General features: G+C 44.3%; 1 protein-coding gene across 7 annotated transcripts in view; it reads right to left on the bottom strand.

Moving 5' to 3' along the window:
• MGMT (O-6-methylguanine-DNA methyltransferase) overlaps nucleotides 1-18,795 on the bottom strand; it is a 298,543-nt gene that overhangs the window by 53,120 nt on the left and 226,628 nt on the right. Inside the window, exon 1 of one of the 7 annotated variants that reach the window (XM_042959909.1) lies at nucleotides 18,334-18,473. The exons of 5 other annotated variants lie outside the window; for them this stretch is intronic. In XM_042959909.1, coding sequence (XP_042815843.1) covers nucleotides 18,334-18,458 — 125 coding nt within the window. In that variant the 5' untranslated portion in view covers nucleotides 18,459-18,473. Of the gene's footprint in view, nucleotides 1-18,333; nucleotides 18,474-18,795 lie in introns of those variants that run through there. One more of the 7 variants, XM_042959910.1, reaches the window with a different exon arrangement.

Below are 18,795 nucleotides of genomic sequence, written 5' to 3'. Positions count from 1 at the left end.
AATGTTTATACAGTAGCAATGAAATAGTTTAAAAAAGGAACAGCTAACACGAAAGAGGAATAAAGAGTTCTCATCAAATTGTTAGGTAGGTAGATTACAATTGTCAAGAATAAATTTAGTACATTTGTTGAAAAATACCCATAAAAATACACAATTTTTAAAGAGTCATTTCCACCGGTCTCATCAAATTATTGGTACTCCCTTATGGGCACTTTTTTCCCCCCACAGGATCTTTAGGGTTAGGTAACTTTGCATTATTCAGTAATTCTCTACACTCCCGGTAAAGAAGGGACAAATAATGAATTGGTCCACAGACGAAAATTATAGAAACCTCACATTCACATGGAGATTTCATAATGGGGCATCTGGTCAACCGCAAGCATCCGCCAGGCTGACTTCATAATGCATGTGGCCCAGGGCAGCAGCCACCTGTTCTGAGTGTCCTCCACAGTCTGGTCTCTCTCTGCTGAGCCAACCCGCACACTCTCTACAGGTGCCCCTTCCAGTGCCCTCAAAGACTCTGTGTGGCCTTGCTCCGCTCTGCTGAGGGTGTGTGCCACTGCAGGCTCAGGAGACAAAGAGAGGAATCAGACTCCTTCCTTCACATGCCAAGATAAGCAAAATCGATGTCTGTGCCCAAACGACAGAATGATAGTGCAGAAGGTCATTACATGTACTAACTGCTCTGTGCCATTAAAGTTTTGCAAGGACACCTAAGGAAAAAGACATAGGTTTCAAACAAGGGCTGGCTCTGGGATATAAGATTTTAGGGACACAGAACTGAACCATCAGTGAGAGGGCCTTTGCTCCCTAAAACACACAACTGTGAAGAGAAAAAAGAAAGTAGCATGAGAACTGGAAACTCTCAGGGCCATAGTTAAGATGGGCAAAGATGACTGACTGTCAGGCTTGCTTGCTTGCTTGCTTTCAATGTTTATTTATTTTTTTGAGAGACAGAGACAGAGCATGAGTAGGGAAGGAGCAGAGAGAGAGGGAGGCACAGAATCCGAAGCAGGCTCCAGGCTCTGAGCTGTCGGCACAGAGCCTGACGCGGGGCTCGAACTCACAAATCATGAGATCATGACCTGAGCCAAAGTTGGCACTTAACCGACTGAGCCACCCAGGCGCCCCAAGATGACTGGCTTTCTACCATGCAATCTAATACCCCACTCTCTCAGTCAAGGTCAGCCAGAGTCAAGGCAACTGAATACAGAAGTCCCAGTTGAGAGAATGTCTCACTGTCAGACCTCCATTACATGATATGACATTTTGGAAACGAGGGGTCCACTGAATAAAGGTGAGGACCAACTATAGGGAAACAAGTCAAGGAAAACACTTGCATAAAATTTCATAGCTGCTATTTACTGAGTGCCTACCACGTGTGAGGTATTTAATTAAAAAAAAAAAACAACTATTCCATATTTATTCCTCCCAATAACCCCTAAGGGAGATATTATCTCTATGTTCCAGAAGATGAAACTAAGTCCAGAAGTCTTGTGATAATAACTTAATCAATGCATGAGGGATGCAACCAGAACTTGAATTAAAGTCTGATTCCAAAGACCTTAACCTCTGTACCACCTCCTTGAAGTCACAGTATTCCAGATCATCTCTGAAATGGAAATGAGTAGTCACCCCTTATAAGGAAAAGTCCTTATGTTCACATGCTCTATTCTTGATAGCATATATCCTATATAGCATTTGGATTTATTCTTTTATGTTTAGGTAACTTCTATAAAGTTCTCCCTAATCCGTAAGACTACAACCTTGGCCCACTGCCCTATCAATTCGAGGACAATGGGAATCTAAGTGTTAAATCTAGTTCTGTTATATACTAGACACTTCCCGGAAGACGGACGGAGTGTCCACACTGTAGGGTCTTGGGTCTTTGGGAGCAGCCCGCTGGGCATCACTGGTCTACACCCTCAAAGGAAGTCCATGTTTACGTTTAAATGCCTCGACGACCATTCCACACAACATTCCTTTATACAGGTAAGCAGTCTAGGCCTTAGAATGTCCCAGGCTCACCATCTTCCCTACACTCAACCCTCTGGAAGCAAGGACCAGGGTGATAAAAGCCACGTTATGGTTCTCACGTGGCTTGGCAAACCAGCAGGGCAGGCTGGTTTGCAATGGGCAGATGTCAGTCTAGGCTGCATGAAGAAGTCAGATGGGTGGGCTCCCCACAAAGGCTGCTTGAGGTCTTTGGCTGAAGAGCCGTGCGTTGTCGTGGAGCTGATCCCAACTCTGCCTCCCAGCCCTGGGGTCCAATCTGGCACAGTGCTGGTGCTCAGGATCTGCCTGCTGAACGAGTGGGTGGACAAGATGCAATGGTGAGAACACGGCCACCACGGCACACGCGCTGTGAAACACCTGCAGTTCATGTTTCGTTTTTCCAATGAATAATTTGCCGAAAACATTCCCCGGGGGCAGGGGGGAGGGAAGAAAAACCCACTGTTTAGCTCTTCTAAACAGCGAGAGCTGCATTTCTCTGCCTTTTCAGATTTTGTAGCAGAATGCTGAGTAACAAAGTTTGTTAAAGCCCAGGGACTGGGCATCACTTCCAATTCTGCTTACTTTGATAGGACTCCACAGTCAAAACCTGGAAGTGTTTCAGATTTGAAGACACAAAACTAAGTGGGCTTTCTTCACGGCATTCCCCACTCCTGCTATAAGGCAATCAACTGTATAACGAGATGAAACACAAGAAAAATGAAATTCAACAGCGAATACTTCATTCCTTGACTACTGATAGGTGTTGAATTCCAGCAATTGCACACATGCGAGGAAGGCCACCTGTGCTGCCCCTCCTTTCTCCGTGAGGTTTTTCAGTCTCCCAAGAGCAGCTCATCAGGTCGCCATAGAAAGAGGGAAGAGGGTCCTCGTGGGGGAGAAGTCTGTGGCCCCGCCCTCCCCCATGACATGCAGGGGACACCAGCAGACCCCCTGCAGTCACTGCCTTCTGATCAATTCTGGGGGAATACAGGCATAAGAAGGAAACCCACTTTCGGGAAGCAGGAACATGAGTGCCCCTGCCACGGTGACTGGGAATTCTGGAAGATCTGGTGAACAGTGGGGCGGAGCATCCCAGAGACAAAGCATGTGGCGGGGAAGGCGGCACGTGCCTGAGCATGGAAAGCTACGGCCCCTTCTCCAGGTTCTCACGCCTTAGGTACTTACAGGACTAAAACACACCCACCCCTAATATGGTTGACAAAATTGATCTCCATACAGCATCTAGATGACTTTGTTGTGATGCAATTCAGAAAAAAAAAAATCGCATCTTAGCAAGGGAAGGTGTCTTAATTTAAATACTAAAATAATAACTCAATGTTCTGAAGACACCACCTCTTTTCGCTCCAAAAGGCATGTGTTATAGGAAGACTGACCTCCACAGGGTTTAGTCCCATTAACTTGTGTACTGGGCTCATTAATAAATAATCCTGCCACTAAATTACCTGTCTTGTAAATTGGTCTGTACAGTTCTAAATAATAGATAGTTCCCTATTTTCAAACACAATGGAGTTTTTAAAGAAAAGTGTCGCTTATGATGGAAGACAGCACTGCAGTTTCCTCTGGCAACAACTTTCCGTAGCTCACTTTCTCAGAAAGCCTTCGCTTCTCCTATTTATTGTTGCAGCTGGAACACGTTAGCTGGTGAGCAGAGCTGAAAACCCTGCGTTTAATATCAGACAAGTATATTGACTATACATTAGTGGCCAAAAAAATCTTAAGCAACTATTAAATGGACAGTTAATGTAATTGTATTTTAAAACACTGAGGTCATATTTAATTTTGAATTGAAACTCTTAAAATGTGCTTTCTGGCAAGGATATAGGGTAATAAAACAATGTTAACTACAGAAAAAAAAAAACCTAAAACTCACATTATTAAAATAAATCTTTTTTCCAGAGTACTAATATTTGCAAGAAGTAGATTACAAGCAGCAGAAAACATTTGTACTTCTTCAACAAGTATTGTCACTGGCACCAGAAATCAAGATTTTCAATTTGAAGGATGATTCACTCTGAGCAGCAAAGAGCAGATGCCATTTCCCACCCCCCTCGTTCTGCGAGCTGGCTGCTACCCCAGCATCTTCTGCTTTCCTTCCAGGGCGCTCCAACTTAGCAACACCCGAGGTCTCCCAATCAGAAGTCCGCCAATGAAGTACCCACTTAATGTTCAAGAGCAGGAAGTAAAAGCAAACGGGCTTAGGGGGTGTCTAACAGGATGAATGGAGGCAGGGTGAAGAGGAGAAAGAAAGGGGCAGAAAGCATTTTAGCTGCAAAGCCAGCCAATTAAAATTCCCTTTAGGAAGCACCACTTTCTACTCAAAGAAGGCTGGAAAGTCCAATTTTATATGCCTTTTTCCTCCTCTTAAAAAAATCAATACAGCCCTCTGGGAGGCTGTCACACTTGCAGGCAGGCGGGTCTGTGGACCGTAAGCTCCGCGCCTGGACCCGGTTCACAGCCCTCCCAGGGGAAGAGAGAAGGGGGCGTCACAGGGTTTTCCAGCAAAAACAAAGCAGCATTTATTTACAGGTGTTCTGACTGCCAGGATGAGAGAAGGGGCCCTGCAAATAAAGCCTCTGGAGCCGGGGTGGCACTTCAGAGCACTAACCCTTGATGTGACCCCTGAACGCCTCCACCCTGAGCTTGAGAAGAGCAAAGGGGGACAAAGAGACAAGACCCTGCTGAGACCATTTCTGGTGGGAGCTTGAGGGGAGAGCCTGTTTCCTCTCTGCTGCCCCATGTAGTGTCACCCAATCCCCAAGGTTAGACAATGGGCCTCCGGGCTGCATCACTGTGCCAACCACAAATACAACAGAATTGTTAATGTTCTGGTCTCTCTCCTGTTCTCTGGTCCCAAATTGCTAGCTCCCTCCCAGAACTAAGCCTTGCTCAGTACAGGCGTCCTTCTCTGCATCCACAACAGCATGCCTGTGGAGGCTTGGAGGCCTCTCAGTTGGCTCCATTCTGAATTTAAGTCCTCCGCTTTAGCTGGAGTCTCAGGCCTGAATAATTAGGGGATCCTTTTCTTTTCTAAGGATTCTCAAATACTCAAGAGTTTGAAACAAACAGTAACTTGAAAAAGTAAAGTCTTGTTTGTGGAAACATCTCCCACTGGGGAATTAATTCTACAGAAGAAGCATTTAACCTTCATATATAGTGGAATGTTTATTCTTAAAGATTCTAATTGCAATGTAAACATAAATTCTGAAATCTCACAGAACTCATAGGTGCTTGGAAATTCAGACTCCTCTTGAGGAGCCCAGGTTAAGACTGTGTGTTCATTAAATGACCATCAACTTAACATAAACTGCTATATACTTAGGATGTTATATATGAACCTCATGCTAACAGCAAATCCCAAACCTATAACAGATGCACAAAAAATAGAAAGAAAGCCAAACATGACAGAGACTCATCAATCACAAAAAAAGAGATCAAGAGAAGAAAGCAAGAGAGAAGAACAACAAAATCAACCAGAAAACAATTAACAAAATGGCAATAAGTACATACCTATTGGTCATTACTTTAAATGTAAATGGCCTAAATGCTCTAATTAAAAGACACAGGGGTTGGGAGAGGTGGATTGAAAAATAAGACCCATGTATATGCTGTCTAAGAGAGACTAAGGTTGGCCCTAAAGATACATACAGACTGAAAGTGAAGAGATGGAAAAACATTTATCATGCACATGGGAGTGAAAAAAAGCCAGGGTAGCAATACTTGTATCGGACAAAATAGACTTTAAAACAAAGATGGTAACAAGACACCGAGAAGGGTATTACATAATGGTAAAGGGATCAAACAAGGAGATCTAACAATTTTAAATATCTATGCACCCAACATTGGAACACCTAAATACATAAAGCCAATAATAACTGACAGAGGAAGAAATGGATGGTAACACAATAATAGAAGGAAGGGGACTTTAACACTCCATTTACATCAATGGCTAGATCATCTAACACGATCAATAAAGAAACAGTGTCTTTATTTTATTTTATTTTTTTGATGTTTATTTATTCTTGACAGAGAGACAGAGGAGTGCATGAGAGCGTGCAAGCAGGGGAGGGGCAGAGAGAGAGGGAGACAGAATCTGAAGCAGCTCTAGACTCTGAGTAGTCAGCACAGGGCCTGATGCGGGGCTCGAACTTGTGAACTGTGAGATCATGACCTGAGCCAAAGTTGGACACTTAACTGACTGAGCCATCCAGGTGCCCCAAGAAACAGTGTCTTTTTTTTTTTTTTTTTTAATGTTTATTTATTTTTGAGACAGAGAGAGACAGAGCATGAATGGGGGAGGGCAGAGAGAGAGGGAGACACAGAATCGGAAGCAGGCTCCAGGCTCCAAGCCATCAGCCCAGAGCCCGACGTGGGGCTCGAACTCACGGACTGCGAGATCGTGACCTGAGCGGAAGTCAGACGCTCAACCGACTGAGCCACCCAGGCGCCCCAAAACAGTGTCTTTTTAAATGACACATTAGACCAGATGCTCAGAAATATACAGAATGTTCCAACTACATTCAAGTACACATGAAACATTCTCCTCATTTCAAGTACACACGAAAACATTCTCCAGAATAGAACGTACGCTAGGTCACAAAACAAGCCTCAATAAATTCAAGAAGATGGAAATCATACCATGCATGCATCTTTTCTAGCCACAATGGTATACAACTAGAAATCAATCACATACAGACAAAAACAACAACTGGAAAAACACAAACATGTGGAGGCCAAACAACATGCTACCAAACAACCAATAGGTCAATAATGAAATCAGAGAAATTAAAAAACACATGGAGACAAATGAAAATGAAAATACAACAGTACATAATCTTTGGGACACAGGAAAAGCAGGTCCAGGAGGGAAACAGATAATGATACAAGTCTACCTCCAGAAACAAGAAAAAGCTCAAACAACCTAAACCTACAACTAAAGTAACTAAAAAGGAACAAAGCCCAAGGTGAGCAGAAGGAAGGAAACAATAAAGAGCAGAGCAGAAATAAATGACACAGAGACAAAAAACAATAGAAGAAAATCAAGAAATGGTTCTTTGAAAAGATAAACAAAATTGATAAACCCTTAGACTCATCAAAAAAAGAAAAGAGAAAGGACTCAAATTAATAAAATCAGAAATGAAAGAGAACAGACACTACAGAGATACAAAGAATTATAATAGAATATTATGAAAAATTATATGCCAACACTGGGAAGCCTATAATAAATGGATAAATTCTTAGAGACGTTATAATCTTCCAAAACTAAATCAATAAGGAATACAAATCTGAACTGACCAGTTACTACTTATGAAATTGAATTGTTAATTATAAAACTACCAAAAAAATAAAAGTCCAGGACCAGACGGATTCACAGGTGAATTTTACCAAACACTTACAGAAGAGGTAATACCTACTCTCCTCAAACTATTCCAAAATGGAGGAGGAAGGAAAGCATCCAAATACATTCAGTGAGGCCAGTGTTATCCTGACACCCAAACCAGATAAAGATGCCACACACAAACACACAAACTACAAGCCAATATCTCTGATGAACACAAACAGAAAAATCCTCAACAAAATATTAGTAAGCTCCATTTAACAATACTTTAAACAGCTGACTCACCATGATCAAGTGGGATTTATTCCAGGGATACGAGGATGGTTCAATATTTGCAAATCAATTAATGTGATATACCACACCAACAAACGAAGGATAAAAATCATATGATCATCTCAATAGATGCAGAAAAAAACTCTCAACAAAGTGGATTTAGAGGGAACATGCCTCAGCATAACCAACTTCTATCCATGATAAAAATCCACAGCTAACATCTCAATGGTGAAAGACTGAGAGCTTTTCCTCTAAGATTAGGAACAAGATAAGGATGTCTACTCTTGCCACTTTTATTCAGCATAGTACTAGAAGTCCCAGCACAGCAATCAGACAAGAGAAAAGAATGAAAGGCATCCACACTGGTAAGGAAGAAGTTAAACTTCCACTATTTGCAGATGACATGATACTATACGTAGAAAACCATTAAGACTCCACCAAAAAACTATTACAATAAGTGAATTCAGTAAAGCTGCAGGATACAAAATTAACATATGGAAATTGACAGCGTTTCTTTACACTAATGACTAAGTAGCAGAAAGAGAAATTAAAAAAACAATTCCATTTACAACTGAACCAATAATAATAAAATACTTAGAAGTAAACTTAACCACGGAGGTGAAGAACCTGTACTCTGAAAACCATAAAACACTGACGATGACACAAATGTAAATATATTCTATGCTCACAGAAGGGAAGAATTTTGTTAAAACATCCATACTAACCAAAGCAATCTACAGATTCAATGTAATCCCTATCAAAATATCAACGGCATTTTTCATAGAACTAGAATCCTAAAATTTATTTGGAACCACAAAATGTCCCAAATAGCTATAGCAATCTTGAGAAAAAAAAAACAACAAAGCTGGAGGTATCGTTAACTCCAGACTGCAAGATATACTACAAAGCTGTAGTCATCAAAACAGTATGGTACTGGCACAAAAAGAGACACACAGATCAATGGAACAGAACAGAGAGCTCAGAAGTATGCCCATGCTTGTATGGTCAATCTTTGACAAAGAAGGCAAGAATACACAGGAAAAAGTAGGAAAAAGTAGGAAAAAGACAGTCTCTTCAACAAAATGGTGTTGGGAAAACTGGGCAGCTACATGCAAAAGAATGAAACTGGATCACTTTCTTACAACCACACACAAAAATAAATTAAAAATGAATTAAAGACCTACACGTGAGATGCGAGACCATTACAATCCTAGAAGAGAGCACAGGCAGTAATGTCTCTGACATCAGCCATAGCAACATTTTCCTAGATATGTCTCCCAAGTCAAGGGAAACAAAAGCAAAAATAAACTAATGGGACTATATCAAAATAAAAAGCTTTCACACAGTGAAAGAAACATCAACCAAACGAAAAGGTAAGCTATTGAGTGGGAGAAGACATTTGCAAATGGCATATCTGATAAGGGGTTAGTATGCAAAATGTATAAAGGACTAATACAACTCAACGCTAAAACAATCTGATTAAAAAATGGCCCATCAAGAACATGGAAATCAAAACCACAAAGAGATACCACCTCACGCCTGTCAGAATAGCTCGAATCAAAAACACAGGAAACAACAAGTGTTGGTGAGGGTGTGGAGAAAGAGGAAGCCTCCTGCACTGTTGGTGGGAATGCAAGCTGGTGCGGCCACTGTGAAAGACAGGATAGAGGTTCCTCAAAAGATTAAAAATGGAACTACCATATGATCCAGGAACACCACTACGGGGTAAATGAAAACACTAATCTGAAAAGATATATGCACCTCCCCATACTTGCTGCAACATTATTTCCGATAGCCAAGACACTGAAGCAATCGAAATGGCCATCTGCAGATGAATGGATAAAGAGAATGCGGTGTATACATACAAAGGAATATTAATCATAGAAATAGGAGGTCTGCCATTTGCATCAACATGGATGGGCCTGGAAGGTATTATGCTAAGTGAAGTCAGACTGAGAAAGACAAATACCATATGATTTCACTCACATGTAGAACCTAAAACAAAACAAACAAACGAATAAACAAAAGCGGAATCAGACCTAAAACCACCGAGAACAAACTGATGGTTGCCAGACGGGTGGGCGCTCAGACAAAATGGGCAAAGGGGAGGTACCAGCTTCCAGTTACCAAGTAAGTCGTGGGAATAAAAGGTACAGCACAGAGAATACAGTCAGTGGCCCAGGGATGGTGTCGTATGGTGACAGAGGCGACCTACGCTGTTGTGAGTGCGGATTCAGGTACCGAGATGTCGAATCACTATGTGGTATGCCTAAAACTAATGTAACGCTGTGTCTCAACTATACTCGAGTTGAGAAATGAAAAATACAGGTCACCTAGTTAAATTTGAATTTCAAATCAACACAATTTTTCATAATACTTACACTAAAAAAATGATTCATTGTTTATCTGAAACACAAATTTAATTGGGCATCCTGTATTTTATCTGGCATTCTTACCCTCATCCCGATAGGAGGTTAAAAGGTATTATTTAGTGCTGATAAAAATGGAACAAATGGCTTGAAATTACTCCTCCTAACAAGTTATATCCTCTCTTTATGCAAGACTTAGTTAGCAAGGTTTGGTAGTTGCTCAGGATGCAAGTGAGAAGAAATTATAGTAAGACTAAATAAAAATGGGAAGAATTAATAGCCTTAGTCTCACCTTAAAATAAAAAATGCTACCACATTAAAAAAAAAAAAAGACTGTTCACATCTGTTCTGGCTCTCTTACTGTCTCGGGTTTGTTCACGCTTAGGAGACCACGTGACAGGTGCAGGTACAAAAATAATCCATCAGAAACTAGAATCCTATAGGCAGCTTGGTTTTTTGCTGGTGTGTTAATATTGCATTGTGAATATTTACTCATTTTTGTGTACAGACACCGGGACGTAACTTGCTTCTGCCCTGCCCGGCTTTGCCAGAGAGCCCTTTCACCCCAGACAGTTTGGGGCCCATCACTGCCCATGCTGAGGACGGATGGGAATCTAGGGTCCCCAGAGCTCTCCCAGGAGAGGCTGTGTGCATTTATACACAAAGTGACTTCATGGTTTGTCCTTCTGGGCCATTTTCATGCTCAGAATGTACCTGCGAGTTTCTTCCTCCTCCTTCCTCCTCGGCCCCTTAGCTCAGGCCCCAAGCTCTTGCTGGGCCAACTCCACAGCTGTGCCAACAGCATCTCCTTGCCAACACCATCCAGCCTTTTAAACCGTCGGTGTCCCACATTTGTCCCCACACAGGATTTCCTTTTTTCTAAGCTCTTTTTTGTTTTTTAAAAGTTTATGTATTTTGAGAGAGACAAAGACAGCACAAGCAGGGGAGGAGCAGAGAGACAGGGGGAGAGAGCACATCCCAAGCAGGGTCCACGCTGCTGGCACAGAGCCCTACGGGGCTGGAACCCATGAAACCATGAGATCATGACCTGAGCTAAAACCAAGAGTTGGGCGCTTGACTGACTGCACCACCCTGGTGCCGGCCTGCAACCCGCCCCGCCCGCCCCCCCAGGGTTTTCACTATCTTCATGGTCCTCACGCCTCGATGGGCCAAACCTGGCCCACCAGCTATTTTTGTAAACAAAGTTTTACTGGAACCCAACCATGCACATTTGTTTACATGCACGATGGCAGAGCCGAGTAATGGTGGCAGAGGTGGTCTGGTCTACAAGATGTTTAGTATCTAGCCCTGTACAGAAGGTTGTGGGCCTGGTCTCTCCAGAAGGTTCCCTTCACTGCTGATTTCCTGTCACTCCACTCTGGTACTCTCACCTGTGATGCTCCCAGATCCAAATGCTTCTCCAAACCTGAATGTAAGCCGGATTCTACATCCAACCACCCCAACCCACATCAATCTGAGCCACCCGGTTTGGGTGGTACCGAATGAATAAATGGCGTCAATCATGGCACTGGTATTTACTGAGCACTCGCTACGCACTGGGCATTGTGCCAGGAACTCTATGTGCACAGATCACAAGATACGGGGTGAGAATCTAGATTCTGGTTTCTCTCGGAAAGCTGCCCCAGCTGCTGGTCTCCCCTTGACCCCTACACCACATGCTCCCCTACCCCTGGGGATACTGCTGGGTTTGGCTTGGTGAGGTCTCTCCTCCCCTTTCCCCTTTGTAGCCTATGCACAGCTTTGCACCCGCATCCTGCACAACCACCAGAGCCTCTGAACCATCCTGGCCACACTCCTTTCCCCATGTGAAGAACCTGCCCAGACCAGGTAAAGCTTCTGAAAATCCTGCCTGGTCCAGGTCACCATCCTGCTCACAAGCCTTTCCTGACTTCTCATCATGCACACGGAGTCATATCCAGGTTCTGTCTGGTGTTAGTCAGAACCCCCGGTCTGGCCTTGACGCAGGGTCACCCCAAGGGACCGCGAGCTCCAGCCAATCTGGCCACGGCCCTTTGTCATCCTGCACTGTGCCTGCCCCTCCCCCACCCCTGATGCTCCCCCCCTCCCGAGGCTGACCTCAGCCCACGGAGCGGGCCCCATGGTTGGTGCTGCTCCAGAACTCCTGTGGTTGCAGGTCAGCCACACCCCACATCCCATCACCCCAAGTGCCTCCAAGTGTTCTCACCCTCCACCCCCACATACTGAGCCCTGTTCACGTGGACCAGTCTGCCGGCTTCCACAAGCACGGCCCGTGCCTTCGGGCATCTCTGTCATTTGAAGCAATGGACACTTCACTGCCTTTGGTGAAGGGCTCACGATGGCCAGTGAATGGTAATAAGTGAAAATAGTTTGATGTATTCTGCTGCGTCATTGTACTCCTGAGATTTTGTTTTCTATCAACCTCGTCATGCGTTCTCTGAAGGGCTTAATAACTGAACTTCTTAAATGGGTTAAGATACATACAAACACCAGCTACAAACTTCCACAGTTACAGACTGCTTCAACCGCAGGCCAGTTTTGATCAAAACTTGAAACATCTAAGGAATAGGTTTCTGAACCAGATCCGAGGCACAGGAGGGGATTTCAGGATTTCCAGCTTTGGTTCCACCCAGCGTCCAAGATTCAACGCACTTGCATGGACTTAAGAACTGCCTGGATGAACTACCTTATCATAGAGACGGTATTTCTCCATTTATATACTATATGAGCAATCACGTCAGGTCTTATGCAGTTTCACATTTACCACAGCCCATCACCTCCTCTCCTCTTCCGGGCATCGCTGGCCCAGCGCAGAAATCCCTGAGACACCACGGATCTGAAGTCACAGAGCACAAGGCAACGGAGAGTGAACTTGTCAGCTCTCAGCCCGGCCGATCAGAGTGTGACTAATACAAGCTCAGCCAAGGATCTTCTCAACTCTTCCAACAGAAATGGCCCTCTGCCTGGTGTACGATGTCTTCAAAAGAGCTGGCGTAACCACCCGGGAAAAAAGACCAAAAGAGTACAGAAAAGGGGTGTTTGCTCGTGTTAAATAAACGATCTGCTCCGCCAGGCTTTCTTCTTTAAAACACTTACAAGAATTAAACAGAAGTCAGACTTGAAAACAAACATTCACGACTCCCAGGCTACTGTCCCCTTTTTGGTACCCATGCTTCCTTCACTCCTACTTTAGGAAAACTGAACATCTCCCCACTAATCACTATGTATGTGACTCAGAAAACAAACTCCTATTTCCAGGAACCAAACCAGAAACTCTGGCAGGAGCTGGGTCTGCAGCTGAACGCCTAAGCTTGGAAAAACCTCAAACTATCCCACTTGCCATTTTCAATTAAATGTTTTACAGGGAAAACAGTAACATAAAATACACATACTAGAAATGTGCGACTCCACCGAACATTTTAAGAAACAAAGGATCAAAAAGAAACACATGTTTCTTCCTAAAAATACACCCCCCACCCCAAACTATGTAATATTTAACAACTGCATGCCGAGCTTCCAGGAAACGAGAGATGTTCTGAGGGGCTGATATTCAGCACAGTCCTCTGTGTCCCAAGGACAGGGGAAGCACACACGAATTTTGTCCCCCGTGGAACTGAATGGGCATGGTGGCGTTCCTCTTCTGCACATAAACACCTGCTCAGTATCTATCAGGTATGGCACGCTACAGAAGCTTCTAAGGGATGCAGGGATGGGGAAGATACAGCCTACCTCTTCCTCCACCCGCTCTGCCAGGCAAGCGCGGGAGGATGCACCCTGAGGACAGGTTGTCCTTGTGTTCTCAGGGGACTGGTCCTGAGGGGGATGCCCTTGGCTCCGTCCACATCCATGGTACTAAGATGCCAGCATCAGCTTGGCGGCCAGGGCACGAGCACTTTCTCCTTCTCCCTCAGTGCTCCTCCTCGGTATTTGAGCTCTCTTCTTCGGTGTCCTGAGCTAGGACTGGCTTGGGGTACCTCATGCATGCCAGGCAGAGAGAAGACATCACTCAGGACAGGCAGGGCCCCTACTAACCAAGGTAAGGCTTGCTGTCTTCTGCCCTGTTCACACAGAATCATCCTGCAGGTCTATCTGGATGGCACCTTGGGAGGGGATTTAGAGCTGCTTTTTATTTTTATTTTTTTCTGAGTCTCTAAACAGCAGCAAAACAGAACTTTCATTTTTAGAAGAATCCACCAGACACATTGCCTCCCAATGTCTGCCTGTTTCTACTGCTTTCGACATGAAGTCTGAAAAGCCACCAATTTTCGCAGAAGAAATTTAAATAAACTTCTGAAGCCAGAGGAGCAATTTTCTTTATAATTGACATTAAAAAGTAGCATGAACTGGATGACGGATGGTGGTGAGCAGCTGCCACTGGGCACGGTCTTAAACTTACGAATAATCAAGGGCAAGGGGAGGAAGAGGGTCACTGGCCGGTCCTCAGAACTAGGGGATAATTAACTACTGTGGTGCAGAGATAACAGAAATAGAAACTTCCTCAATTATCTAGAAACCAGGCCAAAATAAGATCCGTGCATGCAGACAATTCTTCACAAAAGTGGCAGATACCTCACTTTCTCAGAGGCTGACTTACTCAACTCCAAAGCCAACTCATGGTGTCTTCATTAGACTTCATGAAATGATCAGTTATCATTGATAGGACTTGCTCTGGAGAAGCTCATGGCAGTCAGGAATTTGACACTCAGTGTTCTGACAGGACAGCTGATTCTCGAACAATGCGGTGTCAGTGTGTGTGTCCATGTGTACGGAGACTTTGCTCGATGCACTACGGTCCCGTAAACACTTATTCTTTATGATTTGCTTATCGGTGTTTTCTCCAGCTGACTTCACCGTAAGAATACCGTATATGGCTCATGTAACACACAAAACAAATAAATCGACTGTTCAGGTCACTGGTAAGGCTTCTAGTTAACAGTAAGCTATTAATAGTTAAGTTTGGGGGGCGGGGTCAAAAGTTAAATGTGAATTTTCAACTGTGTGGGGGGTCAGTGCCCCAACCCCCATTGCTCAAGGGTCAACTGTACTTAGTATTAACCAATCGCTCACCGCATGAGCTACTGAACTCCTGTGTTACACCGTGTAGCCGTGGAAAAGCACAAGAGTTGGATGGAGGAGGGCCCCCGGGGAAGGAGCCCACACGGGAAGGATCTGGCCCTGCGGGCGGCAAGGGAAGAAGGCTGCAGGTCTGAGGGAGACAGGGGCGGGCAGGCTTAAGGGGCAGGTCTCCTCTTCACCCCCAGAGTGTGGGAAGGCATTCTAAGGTGTTAAACAAGGACTGCGAGGACAGGACTGGCCCTTCCGAGAGCTCACACGGGCAGCCAGCAAGGCTGTTCACAGCTGGGCAGGAAGCTTCAGCACATGGCAGTGAGATTTCTGTATCTGTGAACAGTATCCAAATGGAGAGTCTCATTCAAGCTGTTACACGTTCCTATGAAATATTCTCGCTAAGATATTCTTGTCAATCATCACAATTGAGAAACGTGATATATATGGCCTGTTTAAAAATCAGCAAATTGAATGTTTATCCATCTTTCAACGAAGCACCTGCTTCCAACATAGCTGACCAGCGACACTGGCTAAATCTCCTCGCCAAACGATCCAGAAACGTTCACGTGACATCAGCCCTGTGGACAGGACAGGCGCGCTAAAGCCCTTCTATGGACAGTTTCATCTGCTGCTCAGGCCTGCCATAAACTCTATCCGGCTTCATATCCGAGATGCAGACCCTCAGAAAGGACTCAGTCACTGCAGCAACTTTTAAGAGGCCAGCGGCTGCATCCCCTAAGAGACTATTGCTGTGCATGGTGACTGCACTTTTTCCAAATCCATGCAAGAAACTTAAGAGTTCTTTAAAAATTTTTTAAGTTATTTATTTTGAGAGAGCACGCACGAGCGAGAAGGGCAGAGAGAAAGGGAGGGCGCACGTGTGAGCCAGAAGGGCAGACGGAGACAGAGGGAGAGAAAGAATCCCAAGTAGGCTCCACACTGTCAGTGCAGAGTCCGATGTGGGGCTTGAACTCATTAACTGTGAGATCATGACCTGAGACGAAACAAGAGTTGGATGCTCAACCGACTGAGTCACCCAGGCACCCCAAGAAATCTAAGAATTCTTAACACCTGGGTAGGAATGCATTTCCTCCTGGCTGGTGATTTGTTTGTGGCAAAGACCTCACAAAGGTAAATCAGAAGACAGCAAAACCAAGACCTTGGGTGGGGCCGGCAGGGAGCGGGAGAGACTTCCTACTTTCCCACATGAGTGTTCAAAGGAGGTGGTGCCTCCTTTCAATTGCAAAGATCTACTCTCGTTTTCGGCATTTCCCTTTGACGTTATCGGTAGGAAGAACCATCAAACACACAATCATCTCTCTGTATTTAGAGGCCTTTTTCTAAAAAGAGAACTTATGAGATTTGAACACACAGAAAAGATGTCCTTTCAGGGGTATCCAAATTAGTTGAGAATTTAGATTAAAAAAAAAAAAAAGAAAAAAAGAAAGTTGACTTATCTAAGGCTCCGATAAATCTCTTTGTGGCCTGAGACCCGAACAAGCTGGGACGGCTTCTCTGTCTCCATCTATCCCAAACACAAGTGGAGCTAATTAATATTTCAGACTTCCCCATCAGCTGGGCCAAGACCGGGTTCTTCAGCAGGCTTACATTCCCTGGCAATGCTTGATTTATGCACCAACACCCGCCAACCCACAAATACGACAATAAAAATGCAGACGAGGGGTGGAAATTTGCAAGTACACTTTTCTCTTCCACACTAGGTGAAGTGGTTTAGATAGCTGTCACTAACACCAAGGGGTTTATTAATAGGCAAAAATTAATTGTATGTAGACTGAATTAATGAGATGGAAAAACATGCATATTTCAGCTAATACAGAGGGGACCGGCCTCTGCAGAGGCATCTGTAATGAAGTGGCTGGAACATGGGATGAGGCGCAGAGCAGTACCAGCAAGCCGGGGTCCTTTTGTGATCACGGGGGCTGGAGGTATTGGTAAAAAAAAATACACTGTGAAATGTAAACATCAGGCAACTGTTTTGAGCACAAAGTTGACCCCCGATGCGTATTCTGCAGACTGCCATCTACAGATTTATAAATAAATGATTAGATGTAAAATCTCTAGAGGGTTTTCCTTTTCCACAGCAATTACAGGAGCAGATTATTACCATTCAAGTGGGGCTCCAGTGAAAGTTCCTTGACTGGCAGGAATCACTCACTGCTGTCCTGACGTCTAAGTCACCATGACAGGAAATCCAATGTCAGCGTGTATGGCGGACGTTTTCACAAGCCAAGTCAATATGCACTGAATGAACACATTCTCGAGTTAAAATATATTACTGTCAATAACAGACTGAATTAAGAAAGTATGAAGTTTCAAATGTGATCAGTGTCAGGAAGAAGTTTTCCATATCTCCTCCCTGCACACTGTTAAAAGTTGTCGCGTGGGAAAGCCTGAAACTCGCTTGGACATTTTCTCTTTGGCTGCTCTGGATCTGTTTTTTAAGTCATTAAAACACAAGGTAATGAGGCTAATCAAAGAGTAAGCAATGAGCGGTATCATGTTCAGCACACTTTTTTTTCCAGCCTAAGAGTTTCCTTTCTTCCCTAAATCGTGGGGGGGAAATCGTCTTTTAGCTTGGGATTTACTTTCCTTCCACGAGTGGATCCACCCCCTACGCCTGCATTCTTACACAAAGCTGTTTTTCTCGAATTCACAGCAGCAAAGCCAGCAACGTGCCCACTCTCTCCCACTCTCTATTGTGTTTTCTTTTGTTGTTGTTGTTTTTTTTTTAACTGGTATGGAGTAGGAACAGATTTTTTAAAACTTTATTTCGAAAAAAAAAAAAATGAAGATTCATAAGACATTGCAAAAAGAGTGGACACAGCTTCCATGTACCTTTTATTCCGTTTTCCTCCATGATACCCTTTTAGGAATCACAGTACATTCTCAAAACCAGGAAGCTGACATTGGTACAACACTGGCAACTAAACTACAAATCTGACTCGATGTCACCAGGTTTAACGTATGCTTTACAAAGCAGGACACAGCCCTGTTCTGTCACACACGGACCTCTCTCTACAGTCCCACGGTACCCCTGGCTGGTCGGTACCTGACCACCGCTGACCTGCTCTTCATCGTTACACGTTTGTCATCTCAAGAGTGTCACGCAACGAAAACCATACCTTCCTGGGCTGGCTTCCTTCACTCAGCACAAGGCCCTTTAGACACTTCCAGGTTGTGTCATGTGTCCACGAGTCCCTGCTTTTTGTTGGGAAGTATTCATTGAAAATGGGCCCCCGTTTATCCATTCACCTTTGGAAACACATTTGGGTGGTTCCCGACCTGGGGCTGTGAACATCTGGGCACAGCTTTCGCGTGGACACGAATTTCTGTTTCTCGAGGACGTCTGAGCAGCAGTGTCGCCGCCGGGCCTGCATGGACGCTATAGGTTAACTTCATAAGCAGCCACCACGTCGTTTCCACAGTGGCTGCTGGGCGTCAGCGGTGTCTCACTGTGACATCACCTTGCATTTCCCTACTGGCTGCTGGGGATCATCTTTTCTTGGGCTTATTGCCAAACTTCTGTCCTCTTTGGTAGAGTATGCGATTCTTCTGCCCCTTTTCCAACTGGAATGTTATTTTCTTATTGTTGAGTTCCGACAGGACCTTATACGTTAGGAACACAAACCTCTTGTCGGGTACGGGGTCTGCAAGTCTTTGGTCCTGGTCTTACCTACCATCCCCCTTTTATAGGGTTTTCTGCAAAGCAGAAGT

This window comes from Panthera tigris, chromosome D2 (genome assembly GCF_018350195.1).
Source record: "Panthera tigris isolate Pti1 chromosome D2, P.tigris_Pti1_mat1.1, whole genome shotgun sequence".
In the NCBI taxonomy this organism is placed as follows: Eukaryota; Metazoa; Chordata; class Mammalia; order Carnivora; family Felidae; genus Panthera; species Panthera tigris.
The sequence above is the reverse complement of the archived record's forward strand: the minus strand, read 5'-3'. Positions and strand labels throughout refer to the sequence as shown.